The 25,253-nt window shown below is 36.1% G+C and overlaps 2 protein-coding genes across 6 annotated transcripts; both read left to right on the top strand.

The window, feature by feature from the left end:
• The first annotated feature begins 957 nt into the window (after positions 1-957).
• Positions 958-6,211, top strand: LOC131952116 (uncharacterized). Of its 4 annotated transcripts, XM_059314675.1 has the most exons (10): positions 958-989; positions 1,118-1,240; positions 2,552-2,603; positions 2,829-2,857; positions 3,398-3,599; positions 4,093-4,157; positions 4,340-4,574; positions 5,214-5,258; positions 5,416-5,461; positions 5,899-6,211. In XM_059314675.1, exons 3-9 carry the CDS (start codon positions 2,567-2,569, stop codon positions 5,436-5,438), a joined length of 636 nt encoding a protein of 211 aa, XP_059170658.1. In that variant the 5' UTR covers positions 958-989; positions 1,118-1,240; positions 2,552-2,566; the 3' UTR covers positions 5,439-5,461; positions 5,899-6,211. The 4 variants fall into 4 exon arrangements, with proteins under 4 accessions (XP_059170658.1, XP_059170805.1, XP_059170740.1 ...); XM_059314822.1 differs by lacking the exon at positions 1,118-1,240 and having other exon boundaries at positions 978-1,097; XM_059314757.1 differs by lacking the exons at positions 958-989; positions 1,118-1,240 and adding an exon at positions 1,819-1,894.
• Positions 6,212-10,556: 4,345 nt separating this feature from the next.
• LOC131952448 (uncharacterized) lies at positions 10,557-19,467 on the top strand. 2 transcript variants are annotated; one of them, XM_059315140.1, is made up of 11 exons: positions 10,557-10,700; positions 12,461-12,557; positions 14,981-15,057; positions 15,451-15,691; positions 16,291-16,329; positions 16,463-16,518; positions 17,085-17,334; positions 18,039-18,077; positions 18,571-18,609; positions 19,041-19,079; positions 19,329-19,467. In XM_059315140.1, the coding sequence occupies exons 2-11, from the start codon at positions 12,554-12,556 to the stop codon at positions 19,364-19,366; spliced, it is 822 nt and encodes a 273-aa protein (XP_059171123.1). In that variant the 5' UTR covers positions 10,557-10,700; positions 12,461-12,553; the 3' UTR covers positions 19,367-19,467. The 2 variants fall into 2 exon arrangements, with proteins under 2 accessions (XP_059171123.1, XP_059171205.1); XM_059315222.1 differs by having other exon boundaries at positions 10,557-10,710.
• Positions 19,468-25,253: the final 5,786 nt, after the last annotated feature.

The following is a 25,253-nucleotide window of genomic DNA, read 5'->3' as shown; positions in this document are numbered from 1 at the left end:
TAGACCCGTATGTGGGACATCAACACAGACCCGTATGTGGGACATCAACAAAGACCCGTATGTGCGACATCAACACTTAGACCTGTATGTGGGACACTAAAACTTAGACCCACATACGGGTCTGTTGATATCTATGACCAATAATCAAGCAGTACCGGCGACCTACACCAGGGTCATCAAACTGCGGCTCGCGAGCCGCATGCGGCTCTTTTGATATCAAGATGCGGCTCTCCAGCTCCTTGCTCAAATATTAATAATCTTAATAAAAGTATTAGATATTTGAAATAAAAAAAAATGGTAGTGTCTCTTTAAAACCATGTAAATTTTGAAAATTGTAACTTTTGGGCTCTTCCGCTTCAAAAGGTTGCCGACCCCTGACCTAGACCAATACTGAAAAACCTGTTAAATTGGTCAATCGAGAAAATGTTAACAGAGAAAATACTGAATTCTCCCTTGTCACATACAAATAAAAAATTGATTAATTAAGAAGTCAAAGTTAACTCAAAAAGGTATCATTTCAACAATTAGGCCTATATCTTAACGAAGTTAAATACAGCATACAATTTAAGACTACCAAATAGTTTCACTTCATGAATTTATTTACAAAATAAAACGAAAATTGAGTTTATTGTTAACAGTAAATATAACCCGTAAGACCATTTGTCCACAGGACAGTTGAAGTAGAGTTTATCTACTGCTGGACACTTGAATGGGCAATCTCTACTCGTTAAATTTTAATAACAGCTAAAGCATGAGAAAAACAAAGGAAAATGTTAATGACTTTGAAAACACTTTTACACTTTACTGCTTTTATCTAACGCTTTATCCAGATCTAACCAACAAACTTATTTTAATCTAGTTATCTCGTACATGTTTATAAGTAAGAAACCGCTAAAAAAATTGGACCAAAAATCGATGACCAAACAACTTCCTTATCAAGTATATTAAATGCGCAGTAGACTATCCGGGAAGTAAATGGAAATTACCATGTAGGTAAAATTTTACTTTTCTGAAAAGGAATAGATATTCATTGGATACAGTACCAGTTGCAAAACATGTTTTGCTTTTTTAGATTTTGACTCATTATTTCATCGAAGGTAACCAATTCATGTTACAGTGCTATAGTGGATTATCAAATGGTTGTTAGATATTCTTTCATTCACCAACAAGTGTGCCATTCACATTGAAGGCTATCCTCGACACACACTATTGTGTGTGTGTGTTTACACCTGTAACTACGGTAGGTAACTGTGTTTTATTGTGCTAGTGAGAAACGAACTTCGATATTTAAGCTTCAGCTTACTGTCAGTTAAAATTTTAGAAATTATCAAATCTCTCTAACTCTCTCTCTCTCTCTCTCTCTCTCTCTATATATATATATATATATATATATATATATATATATATATATATATTTTTTATATATGCCTACATAAGCCTATAATTTAAATATATGCCACATACGCGTACATGTATGTGTATGCTTTAATTACTGCTGACGTAATGGTAACGATGTTTATCTATAGTCTGTTAATAAAACAGTTGGATGTAGCACTGTTTTCTCTAAAGTTAGCACGTTTTCGTCATTGTGTCACACCTCCCGCTTGTAATAATTTTCGATTTGTACTTAAAAGACTGTTTTACTTTAATTAATCATTAATGGAACTAGCAAAAAAGCATTTTTCTTCTCTACATTTTGCATTTTTTTTTTGCCTTGGTGTCACCCCTCTAAATGGTGTCACCCGGTGTGGTCCGCACCCCCCACCCCGCCCTCGCTACGCCTCTGTTAATAGGGTCAATGCCTGTGACTGCAGGTTCCACTGACGTCACAAGCGGAAGTATATTACCGACGACACTTCGACGCAGTTAGCAAACGGACTAACGTTTCTGATAAGTAAGTGTAAACACTTAAAACTTTTCTGTAGCTGATTTAAGCCAACATTTTTTTTTAAACACAGTGTGCTGTTTTAAAAATACTTAGAGAAAATAACGTTTGTTCATATATCTCTAACTAAATGTAACAAAGTTCAGATAATTTTGTGATTCTTGGCCTTTCATAAAACCATTAGAGAAAAGTTTCAGACAGCAATAAAAATATTGAAGTGCTAGTACAGGCTTCCTTTTTAGATAAAAACAAAACCCCCATGTTTCGTTATCTAAAAGATAGCGTAAAACTGTTGACTCTATCACAAGATCAACAACGTTGTAGGATGCGTGTTGTCTAGACTCACCACTAAGTAGTTGACATAAATTTCTTTTCGTTGTGTTTTTACAAGCTTTTATTTAACTCACTTTCTGTCTGTCGTTAGTCTGTCTAGATCGAAACGTCCGAGCGAAATAGCAGGCACTTCTAACTGACAGATACGGTTCGTAATTGGTACGTGGGTCAAGACATGAAGACAGTGCATCGTGACATTAAATTTTACTTAATTGGTCGCCTGATTATTTTTTATGAATTAATTAAAAATTTTTATACCTTAAATTATACGGTTTATCTTGTTGTTAAATTTGCTACCAATCTTCACCTCTACCAATTTTTTTTCTACCACAGAGCTGGTTATTTCTTATGGCAGCCCCAACACCGGAAGATATACGGCTGCAATGTAAGATGCTTTCATATTTATATAAATTAAAATAAATAAAATAAATAAATAACTAAATAAATAACATAACATAACATAACATAAAACATACAAAAAACATTAAAGTAGAGAGAATGAAAACATCAATGAGTTTTATCAAAATTTTATAAAAAAGATAATACAAATAATTCTAAATAGTTCTAATTTAAAATTCATCTTTGCGAAAGAAATTTTTATTTTTTTCAGTCAGGGATGCGACAACCAGTAACCGCGAGGTAAATATTTATTAAAAAACCTTCATAGTTTTCATTTATTCGTGGAGACTTTTAAGTCGTGTTTTTGAAATATTACTTTTCTAGCCTTTTGGAAATATTTGTTTTTATTTTTTAAATGTAAAAGTGACTTTTAATTATTCTTCCCCGCAAAACAAAATAAAACGCAGAGTTTATCAAGTATTATGTCTAAATATTCAAAACGTAAAAAAGTAGCTTTAGATGACCATTGAGATAAATTGTATGTTAAGCTAGAGAATATTCATCAGTCATTTGTTTATGCTTTAAATGCGTTGGCAACGAGTTCTACCAATGCACCGACCAAAGAACAGGTTAAACATGTTTGTATTTTCGCTCACATCAATATTTACTTTATTTAATCTGTAATGCAATTTTATAAAAACTTTTGTATTGATGGTTGGGAATGTTCCATCTCTATCTTTTTATATTTTGATGATTCAATCTATTATTATAAATGATTAAAAAAATGAGAGAACTTGGAGTTTATGGTTAAAATATGAATTTGTGATTTTTTGCGTTAAGGAGCATCTAATTGCTAATATGGAAAGGCTGGTCAGAAATTTGGATTACACGGCGAGTCTGTTTGGAGACTTAAATGTGGCATTGAACGCTGTGAACAAGTGTGAAAAAAAGGCATCTAAAGTGATGAACGCTTCCGTTCTGGATGAGCTGACTAAATTAAAGAGTATAGTGGGAGAAATTAAAATAATCATTTCACACCTGGGTAAGTCTGTGTGATGGGAGTCAGCCCAAAGCCTGATCCTCATTAAAATGTACTTTTTAAAGGGATTTATGCGTTATTGTCATCTTTTTATTACTATAACTAATTTAAAGAAATTATGGATATAATGATAATGCTGGCGTAAAAATTATAATTTCTATTAAGAATTTTTTTCTGTCCACTCTTAAATCATGAGTATCTGTTCAACTCATTCAAATAGAAGGAAATAGGTCAAAATGTAAAAATCTATTTGTGCTAAAGGCCTAATTATTAAATGTAAAATGTTATTAGTTCATTGCACGTCCATCTAAATCTGATAAGCAATGTAGTCGTGTAAATAAAACACTGCATTGAACTTGATACTTCTCACTGTTGTAAAAATAAAAACAAGTTTCTGTAATCGCATCATCATTGTAGTGTTATATATTTTAATTTGTATCCTTATTTGAAGAATTTAATCAAGGTTATAATCAATAACAGTTGCATTAAATTGCAGAGTCTGGGCGGCAATACATCGTCTGTAATACACAAGGTGACGACTCTGCTCCAGCAATTAATGAGGTTAATTATTAATTAATACTTGTTTTCGGACTTGGATTTAATTGACGTTATTTACATTTTTAAAATTGTTTAAGTGTATAATGACATTTACAAATAAGAAAAATCTCATATTTTAAACTTCCTAAGCATTTTTAATTCCATATTGCTGTAATTTTCTAATTTCATGTAATTTTCACAAACAGTCGGAGCAAGCGGAAATGAGAAACAGCTGCCACATAGTGGAGAATCTAAAACGTGACGTCAGCCATCACCGTAAAGAATTCGATGATATAAAAAACAGCTTCCTGTCCGATAATCAAGTGTACAATGTACACGGCAGGGTGGGGAACGGAGATGTCTTGGAGAAGTTAGACAGTCTGGTATCGCTATGTGACGTCATCACAAGTTCGTTTAGAAAGCACCTGGAGTCCCATACAGGTAACTAAAGCTCATGGAACAAGTCAGTTTTGTTGTTCAGGGGCGTTTCGTTACTTTTCTTAGATATGGGTGAAGTTCTGATTTTCAACGCCCCCTAAAGTTACAAACTATATAAGAACAAAATGCCACCCTGAATAAACTAACCCCTATATCTACTATAATATATATGCCGCGTGTATTCTAACATGATCTAAGTTTGGAGCACAATTAATTTGATGTGAAAATTTAATTTTCTACAAACATATTTTTTTCTTCTGGTGGAACCTTTGAAGTATTTTTTCTGGTATTTAATGCTGAATTCAGCTACAATAATACTGGTACACAGACTAATATCGTTGCACGTTTACAAAAAAATAAATCTGGTATGGTATTATTACAATTGTATCTGTGTAGGTTAAAAGATGCAGCAAAAAATATCATGATTTGCCAAAATAAACACAAAAACGCGACATTGTTAGAAGAACCGAATTTATCGTTGTTGTTGCTAGACAGTATAACCAATTTACTATTTCCATAAAATTTATTTTTACCGCCTTCATCCAATAAGGGACCAATTGTCTTGTAGAAGCGGTACAACTTTTGTGGAATCGCTTTACAGCACAAAGTCATGATAACAATATCTAAAATTGTCACTTCCAGATACATCTCGAGACAGTGGACTCGGGAACTCTGTCAACAGCGCAGGTAAGAAATGGTCCAGCTTGTTTCATTTTTCTAGTGGTTAAACCAAATTGTTAGCTAGTCTGTGTCATATGTTTTTATTGTGATTCAGTTTTATGAAATAAACAATGTTTGTGTTGTAAAAAAAATAATTTAGATTTTTTTTGCCATTTTTTTTTAGTGTTTTATGAAACGGACGCTTAGAAAAACATTATGGAACTTCAAAGGTAATTAATTGAATTATACCTAATAGTAGATACACTCACTAAAATACACACGCGCGGATACGTACGCATAACACGCAAACGTATATATATATATATATATATATATATATATATATATATATATATATATATATATAATATAAATAAATAAATATATATATATATATAAGTATATATATACTTTTATATATATATATATATATATATATATATATATATATATATATATATATATATATATATATTTCTCAGTCAGACTACTATATACCGTGACCACTAATTGTCACTATATATAATTTGTGTGCAGTTAAAATTTACAATTAACATGCATCGTCCATAACTTAAATCTACAGTAAAGAGAAATTAAACGAAAATTACTTTTTGTTATGCTGAAATATTTGTGGTAAAAATGATGAATATATTCCGATTATTTTAAGGTATGATAGGGAAACAGGTATTTCTAGCTCTAGCCTTCAAAATGGCGATTGGAATCTATTGAAGCCAGAAGTCCACTTACCCGTAAGTTCCTTAACAATCTAAAGGAAACTGCAGCATAGATCTTCTACTCATCAGAAAGCAATATATTTATCTGGAATTACGGCTATACTTCATTCTGTGTATGATTACTGTGTCAGTACATTGTCTAAATGATTAGTACTGACCACAGTGCCTAATTTATTTCTGTATATAATTTTTGTAATAAAAGCATATCTAACCCTTTTAAAAACATAACCTCTAATAATAGCTCTTGAGCACATATTTCAAAACTTTTTTTTAAATGATGAAAAATTGGGAAACTGTTTTTCAATCAGTTAAAAAAAAATATACCTTTGATATTAATTTGTGAATTAGTGGTAAAAGTTCATTAATTATACATAATTATACACCTTGTTGATATTAAAAAAAAACAACTAACTACATGGATGAGTCTTCGATAACTAGTCTTTTTAGAAAATAATTCCTGAATTAAAATTCTAAAGTTTTAAAAACATGTTTTTTTCATCAGTTGTAGTTAAATTAATTGTCAGTGAAATGGTAAATTATGTATCACCTGCCACAACCTCCACTCAGCTCTTAGACTGTCTTTAATCAGAACACACTGAATATTTTACAAATGGTCAATATAGTCTTCTTTGATGGGGATTATTGTATTATATCTGGTATTATCGATGGGATTAGGCGCGCTTTGATTCTTGTTTTAATGGCGCCAAAATATTTATAACACAATTGTTAAGTGTTTGTCGTGTCAACTATATATATATATATATATATATATATATATATATATATATATATATATATATATATATATATATATATATATATATATATATATATATATATATATATATATATATATATATATGTATATATATGTATGTATATTTATATAAGTTTACATGTGTGTATGTATGTGTTTGTGTGTGTGAGGATGTATGTGTGTATATCTGTGTTTGAGTCTGGTAAGAATACAGTTTTTGCAGCCTTTCTTTACAATAGATGTTAGCGAATGTTCGATTTGAACTCAATATTAGACATTTTATTAGATAATCAATAATTGTAAAAGTGTTGTGCCCATGGCATTGTACATGTGAGATTGTGTGGAAAGCTTAATGTATACTGTGTAAACTATTTTTTTTTCGGTTGGTCTATGATTGTGAATCTAAGTAAATATACGAAAGCTTGTGTAAATATAATTATTTTGCCTGATCATTAACATAAGAATATATTATTTAAGTGCAATGTATTTTGTTAACCAGTATTGTAATTATCGGGATTGATGCCAAAGAGGTTTCGCGGAATGAAAGAATTTATTTGTTTGATATTAATTAATTTTATTTGTTTTATTATTTACACTGACACATATTTAAAAAAAAATGTTTTTTTTTTTACAAAATGTTACAAATATTTTAACTTCTGTTTCACTCTTACCCTTTTTGCATTTGTTTTTTTTTTCTAAAAGTTGAGCTTAACAATTTGCGATTAAATAAAAAACTCCTGTTCTTTGATGTTTGTTCCAAGTATGATTATACATTTAATTTCCTTTTATTAAAATTACATTAAGGACGTGTGTTTTTCATAAACCTTTTTGTTTTAAGCACGTTCTTTAGGTAGGTATTTCCCGAGGGATCTCTCTAACCCACCCTTATCCCATCTCTAATCCCCACTCCCCAAAACGTTTCCTTCCCCTAATCCTTGTATCCTAATCCTCGCCTGTTAAGGTCAACAGAAGAACTATAATCTGGCGAGGTCGCAATTAAATCTTTTAAATAATTAATTAATTAAATAAATATGCTAATACTCGTTAGCATGAAAATATCAATTAAATGGCAACAATGGAGAAAATAATTATCGTTTTTTTTAAAAACAACTATTAAAGCTCTATATACTATTACTACTGTATTGTAAAATTTTATCACATAAAAAAATGAAACCGTCACATTTACCTTCATGTCAAATGGAAAATGTTATTAAAGTACAAGTCAAAAAATATTTAGATGGTTAATACTTTAAGTCTCTTTGTCTCTGGATAGACGAAATGGTGATATGAGAGAACAGAGCACTAAAGGTTTTATAGAGCTAAGCTTGTTGATGATAGCGTGGTTGGACCTCTCAGTCTGACTAAATTGTATGTAATGGAAGGCGATGGTCCTTGGTGGTTCTGGTTTATAACACGCTGAACCAAGTTTGATTTCTACATTTCTATTTCCTTTTAAGTAAAGTAATACCTATGCCTATCCGCTAGTATGTAAATCAAGCAACACAGTACACCTTCTCCCCGTTTTGTGTGTTTTGCCTACAGAGGCCACAAAGTGTTGTATTTGCCTATCAATTGTATTGGCTTTAAGAACCATATTAGGTAACAAAAACGTTATTGACATATGGCCTTATCTTTATTTAAGGTAGGTTCGTATTGAAAGAGCGTGTAAAAGTTCGTGTATTGGGGTAGATGTTGATGTGGGGGTGTGAAGGTATGTCAGAGTCTGACTATATGGGGTTTTATATTTATAATATTAAACTAGCGTTCAATTTGCTGCGAGCTACGCAACATTTTAAGAGGTTTTCATTAATGCTTCACCAACCGTGTATTTTTAGACGCTTTACCTTGATTTCTAAAACTTAGTGATTTAAATATACACAAAGCCGATGCTATATTTCTTGTATAATAGTTGTTGGGGCGCGGGTTTATCCACGCTACCACCCAGACACCCCAGGGCGTGCTGTGTGAAAGCCTTGAGTGTACGTTAGGTGTCAGCGGCATCGCGGGCGCTCTTGGAAGCCACTGGTTACACTATCACACACTTATTCGATTTAGTCGACGATTAAAGTAACCCATCGTATCCACAGTGTGGATCGCACGCTTAAAACGAACTTAAGCGCCATAGTGCTCACACCTCTGATATGTACCTAACTCACGTTGGGAAAAGTAAAGGCAGCTGGGTATAGAGCTACCAGCATCACTTTTTCATATGCCTAGGCTAAGAAATATAGGAACTCTACTTCATCTGCGCTATGGATCTTAAGGTCTGAAGCGAGAGTTTTTACTTTTAAAAATTTAGTAATGTGTCATGTGGCATCCGCGTCCATGGCAACATTGGTAGACTAATGTAGGAAATTGCTGACATCCTAGAGAACAGTTTTTTTACGTAGCCATAAATAGAATTATCAACATCAGCACCAACATTATTGAAACTTTTACGACACTCACCCCCAATGTCATGTTCAATGATGTTATCTTGAAGCACAACACATAGTTTTACAAATAATTATATCATCCAACACAACATAGACTTATGTTGAATGTATAGATCTCAATGTAACCATCATATTCATCAATTGGTTACGTAACTGCTTCTAACATTAACTGATTAAAATACATTGGGAATATCTGGTAGCTTTTTGAAAGCCAATGACGTGGTTAAAATCGGATTTCTAAAATCAAATTTTTAAAAAATTTGGTTTTTCCAATGTACGCTTTTCCCATTTATATTAATCTATCCTACATATCTAAGCTAACTACTATTCTGCTAAATAAACGGGAAGTATATTTCTTGAGTATGAAAAAATTTCCAACGTTATTTGTTGCATTGCGTAGTTTAAATACAGAAAAATATAGAAGAATTTGAATCAGTACAGAATAAAAAATGTAGATTTTAAAAAGGAGAGATTAATTACTTTCATGATAGGCGTAATTTTTTTTATATCGGATGTTTAGTTTGACGTAGTGTATGTTACTGATCTGTTTTTTTAATTGTTGTAAACAACAACAGTATACCTTGTTGATAACACTCCCTAGATTTTGTTTGACACTCGTGCGTCTTCTTCATTACCGATTCTGATACCTGTTTAATTTCTATTGAATTTTTGTCCTACTTTCGAGACTACTTCAGATAGTCGATTCACATTGGTTGGCGCATGTTGTTGCTTGTGAGATGGGAGGCAGGTGTCATCAGCAAAGTCGAGATCCTCCAGCCTTTGGGTGAAGTTCCAATGGATTTGTGTATTGTTATTTGTGAATTGTTATTTGTGTATTGTTATGTGTAGTCTTCTGCGTGTTTCAGTCAATTACCATCAAAGCTTTAATTGCGAGGCATATATCCCTATATCCCTGTTTTACTCCCGTTTTCACTGAGTATGTATTTGTTAGCTTTCCTTTGTTGATAACCTTGCAGGTAGAATAAAATAGCTGATAGACAATTATTTTTATCACAGAAAACACTTAAACACAAATGCCCAAAAGTTCTTGAACGCCGTTAGCCTAAGTACCAATTTTCTAAAAGGCTGATAACCCGAATTTACGACTTCAGGAAAAAACAACTTTTTATGGCCTTCATCTGACCCTATTAAATGGTTGTATTGCATAATCAAGGATCCGATAAAATACGTGAGTATATCAGTGTCTATGTGAGTGTGCAATTTTGTCTCAACATATTTAAATCAGCGTTTTTTAAAAAAAAAATGGGCCACGGAACTAATAAGGCATATTTTTGTTTATAAAAAGCCCTTACGTGGTCACTAAATTTAGATGCCGTTTTCAAGTCATGTAACACTGGCTGACTTGGGGGCGAAAAGCTTAACAGGGAAGTGACTGTTTTAGAATATGGAAAAACCACTAATATTTTGTATATATGTAGGTATAGCCGTGAACATTTAACCAAAGTATTGTAAACAGTGTGTGCACTGAAGCTAGACTACCCGACGTCTGTGTATTCGACTTAAGCAAAGGATCTTACTGATTGTAGGAACAAGTAATGTTTGTTGTGTAAATGAGAAGAAACATTTTTCAAAGTAGTGTAATTTGATTTTTGGCATTTATAATAAAACGATCAAAAATATATGAGCGGCTTATTTTCCCAGGATTAAGTATAGACAATACATAAGTATATACATATATATATATATACGTATATATATTTACATGTATGTATGTATATATATATATATATATATATATATATATATATATATATATATATATATGTGTGTGTGTGTGCGTATGTATAGGTATAGTTTCTCTCTCATCCATATGTTATAAATAAAACACATTTTGAGACGAGACAACTCACAGTGTATTACCTTGGTTTAGTTCTAGTAGTTTACTTCATTGCTAAAAAAAAAGATAATAGTTGTGGTGAAATAGAGTACTTTTTTTTACATTAACAACATATTTGTAATTTATTTAGTTAACTAAATAGCATACTGTTATTAAATAGCTCATAGCTCATATTAAAAGTTTCCCTTCCAAACCTAACGGCCTATGGGGCAAAGTGAAGTAGAGTTCACACGTTTCCGTGACCTCGGCACTATGCCCAGCCGCCTTTACTTTCCCTAACGTGAGTTAGGTACCCATCAGAGTTGGGTGGACTCATGGACGATCTACTGACTTAAACCCGGATTCGAACTCGAGACTTGTTCCACCGCTAGACCACTCCGTCCCAAAACTCATATTAAAGTACGATTCAATATCTATTTAAGCATGAACACACAATTCTTTAAATATCATAACTTGTAATATAGTAAGGCAGTGCGCAAGAGCGAATGTTTTTAATATGATACAATTGATGTGCTAAAAATTGTTATCATTAAATTAATATGAATAAACTTCAGTTAGCTAAAGTAAGCAGCTATAGTCTACAAAAATAAAATACATTGTTTTGAAAAGACATTTGACTAATAGCTCCTTTATTTGGAAAATAGGATTTGATTCTAAAAAGATTTTAAATTTCTTGTTTAATGTGGTGAAATGTTTGAATGGTACCAAGTGTAAACAGTGTGTGCACTGAAGCGAGACCAAGCGACGTCTGTGTATGTTGTTGCTGTACGGAGTGAATAAGCGTAACAAGAGAAGTTACTGATCGAGTAACTAACAACGAGTGTGTTGTGGAGCGGGGTATAATTATAAGATGGAAGAATGATAGCCCAGGGGGGGGGGGAGCTGTCATTTATGAAAGCGTATTGTGAGTGGCAGCGGGCTGAGGATTAAATGTGTCAAGATTTTATAATTGTAAACGAGAGGAAAGGAGATTAGTAGACTAAATAGGCATTTATTACTTCAAGCTCATTGTTGTTAATCCATTTAGGCCTACAGTTGAGATCCCAGCAACCACCCCTCACATTAATTAAATACAAAATGTCTTTTATTTTACGTATATTCATCATACTATATTGAGGGCTACTACTGGGAGACCGGTTGCATAGTGCTGCGATGTAAAAAAAAATGTATTTATTCATTTTAATATGGGGAAAAAATATAATTTCTCAAAATTGCCTTGTGATCTAATGAATGGTGTAGTAATGCATAAAACACACCCCCATAAATACACCTCCCCCATATATATATAAATACATATATATATATATATATATATATATATATATATATATATATATATATATATATATATATATATATATATATATATATATATATATATATATATATATATGAATGTATGTTATGTAAAATCGTTGCTATAGATGTTATATTATTATGTGCAGCTGAGACAGAAGGAACAAAACCACACTTTTCCCCACCAATTTGGAGGACAATCAACAGCTGGCTAATTAATTTGTGAATCTAACGTACACTCAATGGGTAAGCTTTTAAAGTTTTTTAAAATGCAAACCTTGGATGCAGGTATACAGGACTCTACATAATACACGATATATAGCTGTTCTTGTTACGTTAAATGTTGTTAGTTATCGTTACTTCCCTTGTTGTTATGTATATCACAGTTACGTCCCTTGTATAATCAGTGTTTACCGTGTTGTGGGTGTGTAGCGGATGTGTGAGGCTTAACTACAGATAGACACAGAGACAAGTTAACTACAGATAGACGCAGAGACAAGTTAACTACAGATAGACACAGAGACAAGTTAACTACAGATAGACACAGAGACAAGTTAACTACAGATAGACACAGAGACAAGTTAACTACAGATAGACACAGAGACAAGTTAACTACAGATAGACACAGAGACAAGTTAACTACAGATAGACACAGAGACAAGTTAACTACAGATAGACACAGAGACAAGTTAACTACAGATAGACCCAGAGACAAGTTAACTACAGATAGACCCAGAGACAAGTTAACTACAGATAGACCCAGAGACAAGTTAACTACAGATAGACACAGAGACAAGTTAACTACAGATAGACCCAGAGACAAGTTAACTACAGATATACCCAGAGACAAGTTAACTACAGATAGACACAGAGACAAGTTAATTACAGATAGACACAGAGACAAGTTAACTACAGATATACCCAGAGACAAGTTAACTACAGATAGACTCAGAGACAAGTTAACTACAGATAGACGCAGCGACAAGACGTCTCTAAGCTGTCTATTATAATAGAGTACCAATGCTAACTCAGATAACTGTTTAAGTAATGTAACAGTTTTATAGACTCGCTTTCTGTTTCAAAGTCTAGAGATGGACGTCACTATTTAAAGAGTTAACCAACTGGTTGTGTTAGAGGGAGCTTATTTGTCGAGTTTATCTGACTCAACTACACCAACGTCTTTACATTGTGTTTCATATTTCGTTAGAAATAGAAAATGTACGAGCTAGGATGTCCTCAATAATGATTTTTGATTTTTTTACAACACGATAGGGTTGGGTTTATCATTATTTGTATTTTCTTACATTGGTTAGAGGTGATTTATATTTTTGTAAGATTGTTTTTATTTTGGGTATGGAGTGAAGCTCAACACTCATTTAAAAAAAAACAAGTTAATAAAAAGTCTAGTGACAATTTAAGCGCAATTTCCTTATGTTAACCATAACAATTTTTATTTTTTTGTGACCGAACGAAATGATACTGTTTTTGCGCTAAAAAAAAAAGACAACTATATTAACCTATATCAACGGAAATAGTTTTATTTTAACGAGTAGGCCTACACGATGCTCAGTTTAAATGTTCTTAATTAATTTTTTGTGAAAGAACGAAAGGATATTTTTGAAAACTTTCTTCGGCAATATTGTTCTAAATTATGGCAGGAATCGATTGGTAAATGTTTCAAGTCGCTAAGTGGTCTGGTTGCCGAGATATGGGCCAAAAACTGCATTTTTTCGAGTTTTTTTTGGCTTTTCCGGGAAATCCAGGAAGGAATTCCGGGAATTTTTTTGGCCCACAATCATCCTCGGAACTTGCTTAACATATTTGCTTTGGAACTAGTCCTCGATATTGCTTCGTTGAGGAGGAGATACGACTTAAAGCTGCGGACACACATCCATCCATCCATCCATCACCAGAAATGACGAGTTAATAATCGCAATTGTCCGTATGGAAATTGCGCTAAAAAGATCACGCACAATGTTATTTTAAGGGGACATAAGCCATTAGGCCAATCAAAATGATAAGTTGTTATCTTTAGTTGTACATACAAGAAATGCTGATAACAAATGTTTTGTAGTACCGATGTTCTATGATGGTAGATGGCTTAAAATGTTCTATTTTATTACGTAATATGTGAATGATCCATAATACTGCACGGTTTGATGACTTAATCTACATACTTGCAATATCTTAACTCATTGTCTCATTTTTCTTTCGAAATGAAAAATAGCGCCGGTTTCGGTTTTCCTCGATGAAAAAATAATAGCCTCAGTTTACGTCAAGTATTTTCGATTTACGTCGACTTGACTAGGACGATGGGCCAATGAAAATGTTTTAATAACCTACATGTAGGACATATTGAAGCGTCGAGCCCAGTGTTTCTTCCAGACTTTTTTCTCCGGGGGGGGGGGGGGGGAGGAGGGGCACTTAAAATTTTCGGGGGGACACGGTTAAAAGTATAGATCTTCTATATAAATTTGATTTCGTTCGGAGGGGCGGTAGACTTTCTTCGGGGGGGGGGGGGGGGGCAAATCTGACATTAGTCAGTTTCAGTATTTTACATTAATAATTAGTTCGTTAAAGAATTGCACACGAGTAATTAGTCCATTAATTGATATTAGTATGCAGATTAAACAAAAATAAAAAGTTTTCTTTTCATTGTTGTATTATAGACGTTCCTGTAAACGGTGATTTAGCCGATGAGGTGGTAGGTTTACAAAGGAGAACAGGACTTTCTACGGCTATAGAGGTTAACATTCTCAGTCATTGAAAAAATGAAAGACATTTTTAATTAAGCTTTATATTAAACAGAAATAAATTTGTTATATGTTTACATCCAGCACACACATTTAAAAACAACAGTGCTTCTTCCAGACTTTTTCCCCCCGGGGGGGGGGGGGGGGATACTTGACATTTTCGGGGGGGGGGGGGGGGGCGGACAAAAATTTCAGGGGTAGGGGTAGACTCTCTTAAGGGGGGGTGGCTCACCGAAGAGATGCCTGGAAGAAACACTGAAAACAACCTGTTAGTTCAAGTACAATTTAAGAAATCTGTATATTTAAAACAACCATTTCATTTCTAAACTGTTATAATTAGAATATTGAAATAAAAATGTTTTAAAAAGACCATAATGCATTTACAGGTCCCGTTTCAATGTACGGTATGTCGGGAAGTGCCGAGTGCATTCAAAATGGTGGATATGCACATACAACATTACGCTAAATCTTTGCCATACGGAGACAACATATGCACGTGTATTGAGAAGCTGAACGAAACTTGCTATGAGCATATTCTAATGGATCGGCTTGCGGAATTAAGACAGAAATTGATAGATGTGAATACTGTTTATAATCAGCATCTACAATACCATCCGAAAGATAGAGGTGATTATTTTATCAAATAAAACTTGCAAAACATTTCACGCACTCAAGGGAATGGATTCCTCTCACATAAAACATAATGTCAATGCGACCCTTAGGTTAAAGCCGCTTTCAATCATCTTAATTTTACCAAGACGTCGTCACAAAACCCACCCCCCCCCCCTTCCACCCCCTCTATAGTAAATAAAATTGCAAAATTCCAACAAAAATTAACTCGTTTTTCGCAAAGTTTAAATTTTTTAAATACAACATTTCTTTGACCGCCACCCACTATACTGCTGATTACGAAAAAATTCAGACCCCCCCCTTTTTAACTAAATGACATCTTTTACAGACTACTCATTACACTTACAATATGCACACTCCCATAGCGATTATCTATACAATTTGAGTAGTTAAGTTTAATTAAGGTTCAATGGTTAGTTAAAAAATTTTGGGCATCCAATTAAGTCAAATTTAATGTTACGAGGTATTGTCTTCATGTCTTGACCCACGTACCAATTACGAGGAAGTGAGTTAAATAAAAGCTTGTAAAAAAGAGACTTTTTGACGAGAAGACGCATCTTTTTAAATATTACCTAAAATCTGGTTTTGTTTTGCAGATACCCGAACACAGAGACATGGTGTGGTATTTAACAACGGTAATCTGAAGCAAAGTTTTTTTACCCCTTCGCTAACCTTAGATGTTATGGTTGTAAAATTCTTTAAAACAGTTATGTTGGAAAAAACAAACAAGCAAGCATAATTAGATTTGCGTTTCATTCTTTTTCACAGCGGAATTAGATTCAAATTACTCGACACAAGAAAGCCAGACACGCGATGCTAGACCGGTAAGGACATGTTCTTCTAATCTGTTGATGCTAATCTGTTGATGCTAATCTGTTGATGCTAATCTGTTGATACTAATCTGTTGATGCTAATCTTTTGATGCTAATCTGTTGATGCTAATCTGTTGATGCTAATCTGTTGGTGCTAATCTTTTGATGCTAATCTGTTGATGCTAATCTGTTGATGCTAATCTGTTGATGCTAATCTGTTGGTGCTAACCTGTTGATGCTAATTTGTTGATGCTAATCTGTTGATACTAATATGTTGATGCAAATCTGTTGATGCTAATCTGTTGATGCTAATCTGTTGATGTTAATCTGTTGATGCTAATCTGTTGATGCTAATCTATTGATATTTATCTAGGCTACATATTTTACCTGTTTATGTACATTCGTATAAATTTCTACTTATTATTTTATCAGTTTTTCAATAAAGGGAACGGTAAAATACTAACAATAAAAAAAAATCAAAAGTATTACAGCACAGTCTACCCCTGGATATAGATTACTATATAAACAATTCCTTCTTACCAAGTTTTAAGTACTATTTACTGCACCCTATCAACCAGGTAAATGTCCAACGATGTTATTGTTATTTGGTTAAAACTATGGAGCGGCAAATCAACACATACATCCAGCAGTTAGAGGACCTCAAGTCCTTGCTGGAACTAAAAGAGGGCGGCACCACATTAAACTGCTGCATCATCCAGAGCGAATTTGCGAAAACCGGGGAGGTGAAAGCGCTGTTCGAAGCAAATATTCGCTGGTGTCAGGAGATCGAAACCAGCCTACCCGAACATTTAAAACTACACAAGTCAGGTAAGTACATTAGGCTAATACTAATACTTGTACTTATAAGTTCCCTTTTCGAACCCTGACGGTCTATGAGGCAAATAGAGTAGAGTTCACCTGTTTCTGTGATTTCGGAATTTGAAGGGATAGTGTGGTCGGCACTATGCTCAGTCGCCATCAGAGCTGGGTGGACTCAGTTCATCTCTACTACTTCAACCCGCGTCTGCAGTCTAGTCTCTATAGCCGTCCTCAATTCAAGTACTTTTAACAACATACTAGTACATAAACTACTACCATAATGCTTATTCTTATACTCACCTTTGTGAGAATTGAGAATAGAGGTGTGTGTGTGTGTGGGCGGGGGGCGGGGGGGAGGTTGTCGTCCAAAAGTGACGTCACGCAACTGGAGATAGGGATTTTATAAGTATTGTGACTATGTGACTATTATCTGAGGACGATAGCGTGTGTGTGTGTGGGGGGGGGGGGTGGTTAGAGAAAAGTAAAGCAGGGAGCAATTTACAGCGTGAAAACGATAAGAAAACACTAATTATTGTAGCATTATGGATGTTGATAAGGCCAAGATAGACTGGAATTACCTGACATAATTTATGAGTGACGAGTCGTTGCTGAGTTGATTGTACCACGTTTTACATTTTTTATAGGAAATAAATACAAAGCTATATTCCAAACATGTTAATCTAATCCAGTATGAATGTTTTTTTTTTCTACAGCACGCGACAGTGGTATCGATGACTCACCCACAAGCTCAGGTAAAGACCAGATCAAAAAACTAATTACGTTTTTCACATCAAGTTACATTGTTTTAAACACCTCACTAACATTGGTAGCAAAAAATTATATTGGTGCTCAACTTTAAAATCAGATGTCGTAGGTCACTATGGTTGCCCATTTCTGTTTTTAAATATTTTTTGCGGTCACATTTTTTTTTTCGTTGTCTCCCATATTACTCATTAAATACTTGGGCGATTTCTTTCAAGAAATATCTGTGAAATATACCTTAATTAATTAAATAGTAGCAAACGGTCAAGTGGTTTGGTGCTAACATAAAAATAAATCATAACGTTTGTTTTAATGTTGGTATAACAACAAAACCGTCAGTTCCTAAAAAATATTCCCTATAAACTTTTTAAAGATGTGATTTCAATATAATAACAATAAAAGTATGTTTATTTTTTTTTTACTTCTAATACATTTAAAAGCTTGCCACTGTACAATGACTGTGCATGTTTTACTCATCTACAGCTCGTGCCAGTGGTTTTGAAGTGTCATCAACAAGCGCAGGTACTGTTCTGACGTGTTTTAGTCAACAAACAACTATTGCTATAATACAACTTACAAACGCCGTTTTACTTATCACAATAACTCGATGCCTAAACAGCTTAAATCACACTGCATTGTTTTTAATGGTTTGTGGTCACATTAGTAGCTATGTTCGCAATCATTTTTGAGGAGCGATTTCTCTAATCTTAGCAGTTCAGATGACAATGCATGAATATGTTAATTTTTAAGTTAAAAGACGGAAATAAAAAATACCAAATAACCAAATACATCAACAAAATATGAAAATAACATTTGCTAAAGACATTTTAGATACCAGCTATTCCATTTCTATCACTTATAAATGTTTTGTTTATTTTATACTTTATTTTAGCGCATAGAAGCATACAAAGCTTAAAATTAAGTTTTCCCAACATGTTTCTATTATTTTTCAGGTCGTGATAGTGGTATTGACGTCACATCCACGGACCCAGGTAAGGAACAGATTTGTTCAAAACAGCATACAGCAATTACATTTGTAACATCATTCACAGTTTAGTTCCTACACTAAACTCAACTTTTACAACATAGAAATATTTGTATCATGCATTAAACAAATGTTGTTTCACACAACTTTACACGTTGTATAACACTTCGCATACGTGGCCATTGACTGTCCTATATATACATACGCTTCACTCAACAATCCATCCATTACAAGGTGGTTTTCTTTTGTTTCACAGCTCTTTCCACCGTAGATCCAGGGAGCCAGCCACACTGACCAGCCACGCCTACCAGCCACACTGACCAGCCACACTGACCAGCCACATTGACCAACCACACCGACCAGCCACACTGACCAGCCACACCGACCAGCCACGCTGACCAGCCACAGTGTCCACACAAACTGACCAGCCACACTGACCAGCCACACCAGCCACACCGACCAGCCACACTGACCAGCCACACTGACCAGCCACACCAGCCACACTGACCAGCCACACTGACCAGCCACACCAGCCACACTGACCAGCCACACCAGCCACACCGACCAGCCACACTGACCAGCCACACTGACCAGCCACACTGACCAGCCACACTGACCAGCCACACTGACCAGCCACACCAGCCACACCGACCAGCCCCACTGACCAGCCACACTGACCAGCCACACTGACCAGCCACACTGACCAGCCACACCGACCAGCCCCACTGACCAGCCCCACTGACCAGCCACACCGACCTGCCACACTGACCAGCCACACTGACCAGCCACAGTGACCAGCCACAGTGACCAGCCACGCTGACCAGCCACACCGACCAGCCACACTGACCAGCCACGCTGACCAGCCACACTGACCAGCCACACTGACCAGCCACACTGACCAGCCACACTGACCAGCCACCCTGACCAGCCACGCTGACCAGCCACAGTGACCAGCCACAGTGACCAGCCACACTGACCAGCCACACTGACCAGCCACGCTGACCAGCCACGCTGACCAGCCACAGTGACCAGCCACAGTGACCAGCCACACTGACCAGCCACACTGAGCAGCCACACTGACCAGCCACACTGACCAGCCACACTGACCAGCCACACTGACCAGCCACACTGACCAGCCACACTGACCAGCCACACTGACCAGCCACACTGAGCAGCCACACTGACCAGCCACGAGACCAGCTACACTGTCCACACAAACTGACCAACCACACTGAGCAGCCACACTTACCGGCCACACTGACCGTCCACACCGACCAGCCACACTGACCAGCCACACCGACCAGCCACACTGACCAGCCACACTGACCAGCCACAGTGACCAGCCACACTGACCAGCCACACTGAGCAGCCACACTGACCAGCCACAGTGACCAGCTACACTGTCCACACAAACTGACCAACCACACTGAGCAGCCACACTTACCGGCCACACTGACCGTCCACACCGACCAGCAACACTGACCAGCCACACCGACCAGCCACACCAGCCACACTGACCAGCCACACTGAGCAGCCACACTGACCGTCCGCACCGACCAGCCACACTGACCAACCACACTGTCCACACAAACTGACCAACCACACTGACCAACCACACTGACCAGCCACACTGGCCAGCCACACCGACCAGCCACACTGACCAACCACACTGTCCACACAAACTGACCAACCACACTGACCAACCACACTGACCAGCTACACTGACCAGCCACACTGACCAGCTACACTGACCAGCCACACTGTCCACACAAACTGACCAACCACACTGACCAACCACACTGACCAGCCACACTGACCAGCCACACCGACCAGCCACACCGACCAGCCACACCGACCAGCCACACTGACCAGCCACACTGACCAGCCACACTGACCAGCCACACTGACCAGCCACACCGACCAGCCACACCAGCCACACTGACCAGCCACATTGACCAGCCACACTGACCAGCCACACTGACCAGCCACACTGACCAGCCACACTGACCAGCCACACCGACCAGCCACACTGACCAGCCACACTGACCAGCCACACTGACCAGCCACACTGACCAGCCACACTGACCAGCCACACCAGCCACACTGACCAGCCACACCAGCCACACTGACCAGCCACACCGACCAGCCACACTGACCAGCCACACTGTCCACGCAAACTGACCAACCACACTGACCAACCACACTGACCAACCACACTGACCAGCCACACTGACCAGCCACACCAGCCACACCGACCAGCCACACCAGCCACACTGACCAGCCACACCGACCAGCCACACTGACCAGCCACACTGTCCACGCAAACTGACCAACCACACTGACCAACCACACTGACCAACCACACTGACCAACCACACTGACCAGCCACACTTACTGGCCACATTGACTGGCCACACTGACCAACCACACTGACCAGCTACACTGACCAGCCACACTGACCAGCCACACTGACCAGCCACACCGACCAGCCACACTGACTAGCCACACTGACCAGCCACACTGACCAGCCACACTGACCAGCCACACTGACCAGCCACACTGACCAGCCACACTGACCAGCCACTACTGACCAACCACACTGACCAGCCACACCGACCAGCCACACTGACCAGCCACACTTACCGGCCACACTGACCAACCAAACTGACCAGTCAAACAGACCAGTTTTAATGCTCATGGTTAGGCTGGATGTACTGTTTGTGCAAAATATTTATTTTGCCACCTGTGGGTCTACTTATAAAGCCAGGACTCTGTTTTGAAATCTGGAATAGAAAACAAATATTATTTGAAAAGTATTATATTGTGTCATAATGGTTATAAATATCGGGCATTTCTCCATTATTATTCTAGCTTTGTAGGCCACGGGTATAGACATACCCCCAGTCCATTACCCCTCGGTAATACCCTCAAGCCATTCCACTACCCCCACACGAGATAAATTACCCATGCCAATTACCCCACACTCGCGAATGCTTATCATACATGTCAACGGTAAGGTGAGAAACCCAGTATTCTATAGAAGGCCAAACGTTTCTGTAGAATGCCAAAGTTTTCTATACAATGCCAAAGTTTTCTATACAATGCCAAAGTTTTCTCTAAAAAAAAACAAAAGATTTCTGCAAATGCCAAACGTTTCTGTAGAATGCCAAAGTTTTCTATACAATGACAAAGTTTTAAATAGAAGGCCAAAAGTTTCTGTAGAATACCAAAGTTTTCTATAGAATTCCAAAGTTTTCTATAGAATTCCAAAGTTTTCTATACAATACAAAAGATTTCTGCAGAATGCCAAAGTTTTCTATAAAATGCCATAGTTTTCTATAGAATGTCAAAGTTTTCTATAGAATGCCGAAATTTTCTTTAGAATACCAATTTTTTTTTTATAAAACGCTAAAGTTTTCTATAAAATGCCAAAGTTATCTATACAATGCCAAAGTTTTATATAGAAAGCCAAAGGTTTCTATAGAATGCCATAGGTTTCTGTAGAATACCAAAGTATTCTATAGAATGCCAAAGTTGGGACAGCAAGCCAAATACTTCTAAACTTATTTGAATAATTTTTGCTGTTTATTATAATTCACCCAATTGTCTTATTAAATATATAAATATATAAATATACACAATCCCTAACATAGAATTTTAAAATTGTTTTTATTATAATATTTAATAAACCGGGAGTGATCTCCCCTAAACTTTCTCGAATATTCTTATTTAACTTGTAATATAGACATGATTTTTAATTACTTAAACTTTTAAAAATAAAATAGAATCTTATAGAAAAAAGAAAAGAATTGCGCACCAAGCGAACGCCAAAACAAAATGTGCATAAAAGTGCGGAATATTATTAGTACTTTATAAATTTACATGCGTTTTTTTAAAAAATCGGAAATAGCGTAAATTACTACTTCCGGTCAACGGAAATTACTAAAATTTGATAGAAGGTAGATAATTAGATCTTTTACTTACGTGTGAAATTTCATTTATCTATCTCAAATAGTACTCAAGTCATAGGCTTTTGAAAAATTCAAAGTAGAAAAAGTACAACTTCCGGTTGTCGGAAATCGCTCAAATGTTGATTAAGATCTACGATTTTGATAAAATACTTATATATAAAATTTCATCAACCTAGCTGTAACGGTACTCAAGTTATCGTGTTTACACACACAAACAGACACACAGACATACGGACAAGATTGCAAAATTATGTTTTTCCGTATCAGTGAGGTGTAAAACGTCGAGATTTGCAAAAATCTCACATCTCGTTTTTGTTTTTTGCACGATTACAAGACTTCGTATATACGAGAAAGTAAAAATAAAATAAAAGTGATTGCCTAAAGTAGAAGTTGGGGCATTCGGTAATCAAGGTACGATAGTCTTGAATTAAGTGGCTCAATGTTTAACTGTGAGCAGGTTATTTTATTTCAGTTTTAATATTAGCAAACAGATAGCCATTTTGGTTCGCTATAATTTGTATGCAATAGTTAATACCTTGCCTGTTCGACGTGCTTCTATTTCAACAAAGAATGAATCATTCCGCATGACATGAGATAAAAGTGCGCTGAATCCTGCCCATTGTCCCTGGACTCATTGTGTGCATCCCAGTTTGTATTACAGTGATAGATTGAGCATTACCAACATTTACAGTTGAATGTGTTCGGTTCCATCAACAGCACATGAACATTGAGAATTGATTAGTTTGATCTGGTAACAGCAGTTTTATTTTATCATAGCGTATTTTTGAACGAAAACAAACGTTGTTGTTCCCGTGTGTTATTTCATTATTAAAATTTATATCTTTTACTTGTATGTGAAATTTTCATATATCTATCTTAAAAAGTACTCCAGTTATAGGCTTTTGAAAAATTCAAACTAGAAAAAGTCCCACTTCCAGTTATCGGAAATCGCTGAAAAGTTGAAAAGGATCTACATATTTTATATAATACTTATATATGAAATTTCATCAACCTACCTTTAACGATACTCAAGTTATCGTGTTTACAGACACACATCCACACATCCGGACAGAATTGAAAAGTCCAGTTTTTCCGACAAGATTACGCGTAAAACGCCGAAATTTTAATAAATCTGGATTTAGAATTTTTGCCCGATTAAAATAAGTCCCCTATACTCCGTTTATGATGAAATACTGAGAAGTAAAACGGTGGAAACTCTCAAAATTTCATGTGAATTTTGTGCACGATTACAATACTTTCTCTATACTCTGATTACGAGAAAGTATAAACCGGGAGTGATCTCCCCTAAGCTTTCTCAAATATTCTTATATAAAACAACAGGGGATGGGAACTCGGGATATAGTTATGTTTTAAAATCCATTTTAAATACTTGAACTTTTATAAAATAGAATAGAATCTCATAGAAAAAAGAATTGCGCATCAAGCGAACGCTAAAACAAAAACTGCATAATAGTGCGGAATAGTGCGGAATATTATTAGTACTTTATAAATTTACATGCGTTTTTTTAAAAAATCGGAAATAGCGTAAATTACTACTTCCGGTCAACGGAAATTACTAAAAATTTGAAAGAAGGTAGATAATTAAATCTTTTACTTACATGTGAAATTTCATTTATCTATCTCAAATAGTACTCAAGTTAAAGGCTTTTGAAAAATTCAAAGAAGAAAAAGTACCACTTCCGGTTGTCGGAAATCGTTCAAAAGTTGACGAGAATCTACGATTTTGATAAAATACTTATATATAAAATTTCATCAACCTAGCTGTAACGGTACTCAAGTTATCGTGTTTACACACAGACAGACAGACAGACATACGGACAAGATTGCAAAATTATGTTTTTCCGTATCAGATCTCACATCTCGATTTTGTTTTTTGCACAATTACAGGACTTTCTCTATACTTCGTATGGGAACAGGGCATTTCCCCCCTGTCAATTACCCCCTGGACATTCCCCCCCCCCGACATTACCCCCCGGAGTAATTACCCCCCTGTCAATTACCCCCCTGTCGATTACCCCCGCCCAGTAGGACATTACCCCCCTGGACAGAGTTAGAGTTAGGGTTAGGGTTAGGGTTAGGCTTAGGGTTAGGGTTAGGGCTAGGGTTAGGGTTAGGGTTAGGGTTAGGGTTAGGGTCAGGGTCAGGGTCAGGGTCAGGGATAGGGTTAGGGCTAGGGCTAGAGCTAGAGT

The sequence above is a fragment of the Physella acuta genome, unplaced genomic scaffold (genome assembly GCF_028476545.2).
Source record: "Physella acuta isolate Inbredline_101_S28 unplaced genomic scaffold, ASM2847654v3 ptg000008l, whole genome shotgun sequence".
Classification (NCBI taxonomy): domain Eukaryota; kingdom Metazoa; phylum Mollusca; class Gastropoda; family Physidae; genus Physella; species Physella acuta.
This window is presented reverse-complemented; position numbering and strand designations above follow the sequence as displayed.